Source organism: Perca flavescens, chromosome 15 (genome assembly GCF_004354835.1).
Source record: "Perca flavescens isolate YP-PL-M2 chromosome 15, PFLA_1.0, whole genome shotgun sequence".
NCBI lineage: Eukaryota > Metazoa > Chordata > Actinopteri > Perciformes > Percidae > Perca > Perca flavescens.
In genome coordinates, this window is record NC_041345.1 from 243894 (window position 1) to 255286 (window position 11393).

At 44.5% G+C, this 11393-nt stretch overlaps 1 protein-coding gene across 1 annotated transcript in view; it reads left to right on the plus strand.

Moving 5' to 3' along the window:
- Nucleotides 1-3828: 3828 nt before the first annotated feature.
- LOC114569624 (E3 ubiquitin-protein ligase CHIP-like) overlaps nt 3829-11393 on the plus strand; it is a 12345-nt gene continuing 4780 nt past the window's right edge. The window contains exons 1-7 of the mRNA XM_028599580.1: nt 3829-3993; nt 5169-5379; nt 6315-6513; nt 7410-7575; nt 10458-10533; nt 10616-10672; nt 11092-11208. Coding sequence (XP_028455381.1) covers nt 5260-5379; nt 6315-6513; nt 7410-7575; nt 10458-10533; nt 10616-10672; nt 11092-11208 — 735 coding nt within the window. The 5' untranslated portion in view covers nt 3829-3993; nt 5169-5259. The remainder of the gene's footprint in view (nt 3994-5168; nt 5380-6314; nt 6514-7409; nt 7576-10457; nt 10534-10615; nt 10673-11091; nt 11209-11393) is intronic.

Here is an 11393-nt window from a genome sequence, read left to right on the forward strand (position 1 = left end):
TTAGGGTACACAGTTAGAACAATAGAGAGGTGGAACAATGGGCCATCATCTTTCATGGGGACTATTTCTTTGGTTGAAAGTAATAGTCCATTCATTGATTTTTCTGATATCAATGGTTTGTTCCTCTCCTCTAATAATAATACAGGAGAGTTTTCCGACCTCATATCTAGACCAGAGAAGGGAACGGTCATTTACCTCGGAGCTCGGAAGCCGAAGCTGGGAATGACGTCACATCCGAGTTGAATGCGTTCCATTTAAAAGTCTGATTTCATTGTTTTTAGCTCTAGCCAGGTTAGCCATTGTTAGCAATGCCAGTTGATAACAACGCATTATGCTGTTTTGTGTGCATACAAACAGCAATATCAACATGTCCACAGATATAAGATGGACAGGAATGTGTGTACGGCTGATTTAGTGAGACACAAACAACACAGAAGTGCTAATAACTGCATGTTACTACAGCTTTCACTACTGTTGATGCACGGAGCAGCCATGTTGGGTTTTTAGCTTGGGGTACTCAATGGTTGTCTGAGTTCCTGAGCTCGGGGGTCGTGTTTCCGACATTGACTTCAGAAAATCAGAATTGCGAGTATAAATGGAATGCATTATAAACATGTAGTTAACATTGTGAAACAGTCCCAGTTTGGTTAGGTTTAGACACCAAAACTACTTAGTTAAGTTGATTAAAAAAGATGAAGGTTTGGGTTAAAATCAGTCGTGACTTCACTTCCTGAAGGTTACCACGGTGACCCAGAACATGACGTTTAGTTAGAAAAACTCTTTGTGAGAAACACTGGAAGCCAGATGGTCAATACCTGTGTGATGCCTCACAGATCCAGAAAGATCCCTTAAAGAAACTTAAAGTGCTCATATTATGCTTTTTGGCTTTTCCCCTTAACTTTATGGTGTTATATATCTTTTTTGCGCATGTTATAGGTTTACAAAGTGAAAAAGCCCAAAGTCCCCCCCAAAGGGACTTACCATCTCCAACAGAAAACACTGTTCACAAACTGCTCCAAACAGCTCTATTGTAGTCCAGCCTTTACTTCAGAGACAAACGTTATAATGCTCACCTAGCAGCTAGCATGGCACTCCCTCATACTCAGCTTCTGACTGGCTAGTAGTCCTTACCTAGGTACTGTCAGGGCCCTAATACTCTGCTTCTGACTGGCTAGTAGTCCTTACCTAGGTACTGTCAGGGCACGCCCTCATACTCTGCTTCTGACTGGCTAGTAGTCCTTACCTAGGTACTGTCAGGGCCCTCATACTCTGCTTCTGACTGGCTAGTAGTCCTTACCTAGGTACTGTCAGGGCACGCCCTCATACTCTGCTTCTGACTGGCTAGTAGTCCTTACCTAGGTACTGTCAGGGCACGCCCTCATACTCTGCTTCTGACTGGCTAGTAGTCCTTACCTAGGTACTGTCAGGGCCCTCATACTCAGCTTCTGACTGGCTAGTAGTCCTTACCTAGGTACTGTCAGGGCCCTCATACTCTGCTTCTGACTGGCTAGTAGTCCTTACCTAGGTACTGTCAGGGCCCTCATACTCTGCTTCTGACTGGCTAGTAGTCCTTACCTAGGTACTGTCAGGGCCCTCATACTCTGCTTCTGACTGGCTAGTAGTCCTTACCTAGGTACTGTCAGGGCCCTCATACTCTGCTTCTGACTGGCTAGTAGTCTTTACCTAGGTACTGTCAGGGCCCTCATACTCTGCTTCTGACTGGCTAGTAGTCCTTACCTAGGTACTGTCAGGGCCCTCATACTCTGCTTCTGACTGGCTAGTAGTCCTTACCTGGGTACTGTCAGGGCCCTCATACTCTGCTTCTGACTGGCTAGTAGTCCTTACCTAGCTACTGTCAGGGCCCTCATACTCTGCTTCTGACTGGCTAGTAGTCCTTACCTAGGTACTGTCAGGGCACGCCCTCATACTGTGCTTCTGACTGGCTAGTAGTCCTTACCTAGTTACTGTGCATATGCGACTCCCAAAAAAAAATGGGATAGAAGTGTGATGTCTCACTCTGTAGCTAAAACAGAGAGCTCAACACACCTGGTAAAAAGAGGAGCTGCAGCAATGTGCAGTACAACAAATATATGGTGTTTTTTGAAACTGAAACCATGTAAACCTATTCTTATATAACCTCTAAATACAATTATGAACCTGAAAATGAGCATAATATGAGCACTTTAATCAATATTGACACTTAAATAAAATTACATACAGTCCATACATTAATGCTTATAATCTGTAGTAAACATCCTGTTGTGTTTGTTTGTAATTTAATAATAAATTGAATTTGCATAGCGCTTTTCAAGGACTCAAAGTCACTTTACATAGCAGGGTGGAAAAAAAAATAAGATTCAGGCTCAGATGAAAAGGGAGGGGGGCGTGGGGCTAGGGATAGGCAGAGGTGAAGAGAGAGGTCTTGAGGCGAGACTGGAAGATGATAAGGGACTCAGAGGTGTGGATCTCTTGGAGGAGGCAGTTCCAGAGCCTGGGAGCTGCCCTGGAGAAGGCTCTGTCCTCAAAATTGCGGAGGTTGGACTTTTGGATACAGAGGAGACCAGCTGAGGTGGATCTGAGTGACCGTGAGGATTGTTACGGGAGAGGAGGTCAGTGAGGTATGAGGGGGCCTTATGGTGGAGGGCTTTGTAGGTGAGGACCATTTTGTAGGTGATCCGGTGGCAGATAGGAAGCCAGTGGAGTTGTTTTAGGACTGGAGTGATGTGGTCCGGCTGAGTACTGAGCACCACGATGCCTCCGTCCGGTGCAGCCAGAGCATAGTGAGTTTCTCCAGACCAGTTGCAAAGTGGAATATTTGAACATGATCTCGAGCGGAGGGACTGAGAGCTCCGTGATAGTAATTTGAGTGTGATTTGATGATTTTAAATTTGATCCTGTAAATCAGAAAGTGGGATTATTTCTGTCTTCAGAGCAACAACAGAAGTTACAAATTCCTCCACACAGACATTTAGGAACAGATGTTATTAGTGAAGACATGATGCACTTTATATTTCACAAACGCATTTCCAATCACAGGCCCGTCTTCAGGTCCAAACTGTCCTAATTGCACTGGTGGTAGATGAATAGAAGTTAGTAACTTTAGTTAGTTGTGTCTGAACACAGTATTAATAAATGTGTTCTTCACGTAAGCTGTTTAAATAAAGTTTTAGATTTGAGACTGGCTGTGTGAAAGCATTAGCACTTTATAAAACTTTAAATATGCTGGACTCTCGTGTTTTAAACATTGCACAGTAGAGAAAAAGTATTTTGTGCTTATTATTCCAAAACATAATTATTGTTAGAGACATAAACGTATAAACTATGCAAATGTTTGTTTCATGAATTAAACCATATCTCTCTTTATCTTTGGCTCATCTGTTATATTTCTGTGTATTCTGCTGTGATTATTGTGTTGTATTTATTTTGGAGAAAAAAAAATTCTATTGTTTATATTTATTTATTTGGAAACAAACTTATTTATTCATATTTAATTTTTGTTTTTTATAACTTATTTATTTTATTTTGTATACTAAGGCATTTATGTTATAATAATTTTATGTATATATTTTTTAAAATGTTTTTATATTTTATGTATTTATTTGGAAACAATTTTTACACACAATTTATATTTTATTCTTTTTTTATTTTTAAATACATTTATTTTATTTTTTAAACGAATGTATTTATGTTTTATTATAATTTTATGTATATATATTTTTTTAAACAAATGTCTTTATTTTATTTATTTTAAACAAACTTATTTTATTTCTTTCCATAATAAAAACGGAGACTATTATTTTCACCGCTGACCTGACGTTGGACGTGTCTCACGATGACGCGATTCACGTCACAGATCAAAACCAAAACATCTGTTGGCAGACAACTTGTAGTAAGGTAGTTAGCCACCTAGCTACATCACAACAAACCGCAAACTCTTCATATTTTGAATACGCCATCGCTTCGGTTACGCGTGGTGAAACTGCGGCTTCACAGGTAACGTTACGTGAGTCTTGTGTTATTAATATGTCTCTGCGTGTCACATTAGTTACCTTTAATCGGTGAAATGATGTTAAACACAGTGGTTTGTTAGCTTCATAACAGCAGCTGCTTCGCCATCAGAGAAGTAGCTAGCTAACGTTAACTACCCGTTAGCAATGATTCCCACAGGACGGCAGCTAAAATCTATTAAATATAAAACATGTCCGTGTGTTAGTGTTGTCTCTAATGTCAGCAGAGATGTACAATAAGAGTCAGTAACACAACAAGCGGATCTGGGGTACGCAGTAACATCAGTGAGTGCTGCCAGAGTCATCGATCTTTTGTAGGCTTTTAATGTTCAATAAGTGAGCCAGCTATGAATATGCGGGACATCCGGTCCGCATCAGACACCCACCGTGGTGTGACAATAATACTGAGTTCGGCACAACTTCACGGCTCAAATTCGGCCCTGAAAAGGCATTACGGGTCGGTAACCATTGGATGAATCACACCCACCTCCCAAAACACTATCCTCACATAAAGGTCTTGATTATAAGGCTCAATAATAAGGGTACTCAGGAAGGCTGTTTATTTAACAGGCTGGTTACATAACTTAATTAGAAAAATGGATAACAGGCACATGAATGATTTTTTTTATTTAATAATTAAATTGTTAGCACATGCTGTGTTTACACATTTTGTTATAGTACAAATATTGCAGACTAATTCCCAGAGACCCTGGAAACTACAGTTCAGAGCTGCAACGTTTAAAAGATTAGTTTTCAACTAATCGCCAACTATTTTAATAATCGATAAATCTGTTTGAGTAATTTTTTTTATTAAAGAAAAGTAAAAATGTGTGTGATGTCAGCTTGTTAAATGTGAATATGTTCTATTGTCTCTGGGACAGGAAACTGAATATCTTTGAGTTGGGGACAGAACAAGACATTTGAGGACGTCATCTTGGGCTTTTTGGGAAACACTGATCCACATTTTTCACCATTTTCTGACATGTTAGAAACCAAACAACTGATCCATTCATCCAGAAAATACTCAACAGATTAATCAACGATGTAAATAATCGTTTGTTGCAGCCGTGCTGCAGTTATTAAGCCTATTAAACACCTCACAGCACTGATGTCTCTCTGTAAACTCTTAAATGATCTCTGTCTGTGGTCTTCTCCTCTCAGTTTCTGTCCCAGTGTGCTGGATCTGAGCGCCAGGATAGGGAAGCAAAGCGAAGGGGCAGCTGCCGGCGGTGCAGCGAGCCCGGTGGACAAAATGCCAGAAAGTCCGGAGAAAATCTCGTCTGTGTCGGCTCAGGAGCTAAAGGAACAGGGCAACCGTCTCTTCCTGAACCGCAAGTACCTGGAGGCTGCCGCCTGCTACAGCAAAGCCATAGTAAGTGATGCAGAACAGACATGGCTCTCCGTGTCTGTAATGGGTTCAACTTCACTTTTAAAAAACCCAAATACAACATCTATGTGTTTCTCCCACAGACATCTCTCAAAATGATCAGTTGTTTTGCCTTTGTTTTGTTCTTAAAATTAATGAATTAAATCTTTTTTTGGAATGATTTAAAAATAAAATGAATAGAACAATAACAAATGAAGAAGAAAAATGAATATCAACAAAAATAAATTCTACATAACACACACTACAGCCGTTAAAAAACGGGATAGGAAGAAGCCTAGGCTTGCCAAGTCCTACCGCCGGTCTTTACATAGACAATCCAATTACCTAAACTAAACAGACAAACACTACTCAAATTTATATCATACTCTATCAAGCTATAAGAAACAAGCAACATCAGTGAGATTTACATTCTCCGTCCTGACTTCTGAAGATAAAGATAGATTACATTACATGTCATTTAACAGATAGATGATAATAATAATAATAATAAGATATTATGTAACATTTCAGCAACCCTAACCCCCTTACCCATTTCAGCATTAAAATGTTTAAAAACAACTCAACCAATGTTATAGACTTTGTTGAGTTGTGTACTACCTTATCCTAAATGTTTCCAACAATTTTTAAACCCAGACAAATCTGTATTTAATCCAGGTAACTATACATTACGTTTGGTCGCCTGTTGATTGCATCAAATATGTCGTTTAAGTAATTTGTACAGTATGTTAGTGATGCAACGATCTAATACAGACTGTATTATATGTCAATGTTGATCCAGTGTTTCCTCTAATCCATTACCTTTATCCAGTCAGTTTTTAGTGCCACAACAGGAGAGCTTGGGTCTGGGACTGTGAGTCTGTATTTGGCAGATTCTCTGAGTATCTGCAGATAAAAGGCTGGATCTGTGTTTCATCTCTCAGAGCCACAGTCCGTGTGTCCCGGCGTACTACACCAACAGAGCGCTGTGCTACGTGAAGCTGCAGCAGTACGACAAAGCTCTGGCAGACTGCCGACACGCGCTGGAGCTCGACAGCCAGTCGGTCAAAGCTCACTTCTTCATGGGTCAGTGCCACCTGGAGATGGAGAGCTACGACGAAGCCATCTGCAACCTGCAGAAGGGTAGGAGGTTTAGACCGCACGCGAACACATTTCAAGAGTTCAGTATCTTAACAGTTGGTTTAAAGGCTAATTTCAGGTATTTCTCAGGTATTCATTTTTAGGTATTTCCTATTTAGTGATGCATTGACAGCACTGTAACTGGCAGCCATGCATCGGGTTGCAATGTAACCCCTATAGGACAGATGGACACTAAAAGTTCTGTTTTTGCTGCTGACAGACTCAGATTATTATTCTAAGTGTCTGACAACATTATGAAAGGATCCCTACAGAGATAGACCTTTTAGTTAAAGAGTAAGATCCTTTTAGTTTAACATGAAACAGCCCAGAAATCACCATCACCAAACTCCATGTAAATAATCAGGACTTTCAGCGTGTATAGAGCCAGCATATCTCCACCAGACTCTATGTAAATAATCACTACTTTTAGCATGTAGAGAGCCAGTATATTTACACATGTAAATGGGTGAATTAAGGGTTTATTTCAACCAAACCAGAGTGGTGATTGTTGGAACAGTGGAAAGATGAACCAAGACGGCTTTTGGTAGTTTTATTTAGTTTCTGTCCACTTTGAATGAAGTGTGTTTTACAATGATAAAAGTCCTGATTTATTACATGGAGTCTGGTGGAGTTTGGTGATGGTGATTTCGGGGCTGTTTCATGTTAAACTAAAAGGTCTATTTCTGTAGGAATCCTTTCCATAATGTTGTTTAACTGATGGTGCGCAGTTGTCAGTTAACGTTACATTGCAGCTCTGCTGCTGCTAACTGCAGCGTTTTTACTAAAAACTGGACCAATTTCAATCAGTCACTTACACAAACAAACATGGGGAAATAGATACATTACACAATACACAATTAAAGAAGAGTGATGAATCCATCTTCATGTTTGTTTTGCAGCCTATAACCTGGCGAAAGAGCAGCGTCTGAACTTTGGGGACGACATCCCCAGCGCTCTGCGGATCGCTAAGAAGCAGCGCTGGAACAACATGGAGGAGAGGAGGATCAACCAGGAGAGCGAGCTGCACGCCTATCTCACCAAACTCATCCTCTCGGAGAAGAAGAGGCAGGTCCCATCCAGCCATCAAACACCACGCCACTCGTCCCATCCAGCCATAAAACACCACGCCACTCGTCCCATCCAGCCATAAAACACCACGCCACTCGTCCCATCCAGCCATAAAACACCACGCCACTCGTCCCATCCATCCATCAAACACCACGCCACTCGTCCCATCCATCCATCAAACACCACGCCACTCGTCCCATCCATCCATCAAACACCACGCCACTCGTCCCATCCAGCCATCAAACACCACGCCACTCGTCCCATCCATCAAACACCACGCCACTCGTCCCATCCATCCATCAAACACCACGCCACTCGTCCCATCCAGCCATAAAACACCACGCCACTCGTCCCATCCATCCATCAAACACCACGCCACTCGTCCCATCCAGCCATAAAACACCACGCCACTCGTCCCATCCATCCATCAAACACCACGCCACTCGTCCCATCCAGCCATCAAACACCACGCCACTCGTCCCATCCATCAAACACCACGCCACCGCCCCACCCATCCATAAAACACCACGCCACTCGTCCCATCCAGCCATCAAACACCACGCCACTCGTCCCATCCATCCATAAAACACCACGCCACTCGTCCCATCCAGCCATCAAACACCACGCCACTCGTCCCATCCATCCATAAAACACCACGCCACTCGTCCCATCCAGCCATCAAACACCACGCCACTCGTCCCATCCATCCATCAAACACCACGCCACTCGTCCCATCCATCCATCAAACACCACGCCACTCGTCCCACCCATCCATAAAACACCACGCCACTCGTCCCATCCAGCCATCAAACACCACGCCACTCGTCCCATCCATCCATCAAACACCACGCCACTCGCCCCATCCAGCCATCAAACACCACGCCACCGCCCCACCCATCCATCAAACACCACGCCACTCGTCCCATCCATCCATCAAACACCACGCCACTCGTCCCATCCATCCATCAAACACCACGCCACTCGTCCCACCCATCCATCAAACACCACGCCACTCGTCCCATCCATCCATCAAACACCACGCCACTCGTCCCATCCATCCATCAAACACCACGCCACTCGTCCCATCCATCAAACACCACGCCACTCGTCCCATCCAGCCATCAAACACCACGCCACTCGTCCCATCCATCCATCAAACACCACGCCACTCGTCCCATCCATAAAACACCACGCCACTCGTCCCATCCAGCCATCTAACACCACGCCACTCGTCCCATCCATAAAACACCACGCCACTTGTCCCATCCAGCCATCAAACACCACGCCACTCGTCCCATCCAGCCATCAAACACCACGCCACTTGTCCCATCCATCCATCAAACACCACGCCACTCGTCCCATCCAGCCATCAAACACCACGCCACTCGTCCCATCCATAAAACACCACGCCACTCGTCCCATCCAGCCATCAAACACCACGCCACGTCCCATCCATCCATCAAACACCACGCCGCCCCATCCATCCATCAAACACCACGCCACTTGTCCCATCCAGCCATCAAACACCACCACTTGTCCCATCCAGCCATCAAACACCACGCCACCGTCCCATCCATAAAACACCACGCCACTCGTCCCATCCAGCCATCAAACACCACCCACTCGCCCCATCCAGCCATCAAACACCACGCCGTCCCATCCAGCCATCAAACACCACGCCGCCGTCCCATCCAGCCATCAAACACCACCCACTCGCCCCATCCAGCCATCAAACACCACACGCCGTCCCATCCAGCCATCAAACACCACGCCGCTCGTCCCATCCAGCCATCAAACACCACGCCACTCGTCCCATCCATCAAACACCACGCCACTTGTCCCATCCAGCCATCAAACACCACTCCACTCGTCCCATCCATAAAATACCACGCCACTCGTCCCATCCATAAAACACCACGCCACTCGTCCCATCCAGCCATCAAACACCACTCCACTCGTCCCATCCAGCCATCAAACACCACGCCACTCGTCCCATCCATAAAACACCACGCCACTCGTCCCATCCATAAAACACCACGCCACTCGTCCCATCCAGCCATCAAACACCACTCCACTCGTCCCATCCAGCCATCAAACACCACGCCACTCGTCCCATCCAGCCATCAAACACCACGCCACTCGTCCCATCCAGCCATCAAACACCACGCCACTCGTCCCATCCATCCATCAAACACCACGCCACTCGTCCCATCCAGCCATCAAACACCACTCCACTCGTCCCATCAAACACCACTCCACTCGTCCCATCCAGCCATCAAACACCACGCCACTCGTCCCATCCATCAAACACCACGCCACTTGTCCCATCCAGCCATCAAACACCACGCCACTCGTCCCATCCATAAAACACCACGCCACTCGTCCCATCCAGCCATCAAACACCACTCCACTCGTCCCATCCAGCCATCAAACACCACGCCGCTCGTCCCATCCAGCCATCAAACACCACGCCACTCGTCCCATCCATCAAACACCACTCCACTCGTCCCATCCAGCCATCAAACACCACGCCACTCGTCCCATCCATAAAACACCACGCCACTCGTCCCATCCAGCCATCAAACACCACTCCACTCGTCCCATCCAGCCATCAAACACCACGCCACTCGTCCCATCCATAAAACACCACGCCACTCGTCCCATCCAGCCATCAAACACCACGCCACTCGTCCCATCCAGCCATCAAACACCACGGCACTCGGAAATATAGCTTTCCTGGTTCCTGTAAAGTAAAGGGGGTTGTGTGTCTGTTTGTGTGTGTGTGTGTGTGTGTGTGTGTGTGTGTGTGTGTGTGTGTGTGTGTTTTTGTCCCTGTGTGTGTGTGTGTGTGTCTGTGTGTGTGTGTATTTGATCCACAGAGAAGTGGAGGGCTGTAGACAGAAAGACGACGACAGCAGAATTCAACCCAATCCAAACGAGATTCACACAAAACATGTACGTTTTTTAACATGCTTTTAAAACTTTTTTTCGTTTTGCATTTTTTACCTTTTTTTTTAAAAGGTGTGTTTTTCTACAGGACAAGTATCTGTCAGACATGGAGGAGCTGTTCTGTCAAGTGGACGAGAAGAGGAAGGTCAGTCACTAACTTAAAGGACAATTCCGGCACACAACGAGCCTAGGGGTAATTAACAGATGTGTAGCCACTCTGTCGCTCTCTGGGACATGTCTTCATGCTAATCCAATGTGTTTGTAGCTTGAAAGAAGCTAGCGCAGACCGCTTATTAGCTTACTTAGCTTAAAACCAGCCTCTGGAGACTCCACCAGCTGACATCTCTATTGGCTGTTGAATTAACGCTGCAACGTTTCTCTGCGACGTTCTAAAGCGGTTTTGTCTCTTCCCGAATCTTTGGTCTGAACTTTACTTGCAAACTTCAAACATGAACGAGACAAAAAGAAAAAAAGAATCCATCTATCGATGGTGCTGATGTTACAGAAGTGATGTCGTCTTCTGAGAGGATTTACAGAGAACTTGTTGATGTGTTTGTTTGCCAGAAGCGAGAGATCCCCGACTTCCTGTGTGGAAAGATCAGCTTTGAGTTGATGAGAGAGCCCTGCATCACTCCCAGCGGAGTCACCTACGACAGGAAAGACATCGAAGAGCACCTGCAGGTAAAATACTGCAGTAAAAGTACTAATACTCTGTTAGTCTTTTGTTATCACTGTGTTCCATGTTTGTCTAATATGTTGCTGAATATATCATACTTTATATCACAATAAACAAAGTAAAAAAAGAATAATGTAATTACATGAGAATGAATACTGTGTGTGAGGTGAAATATGGTAAAGAGTTTTTA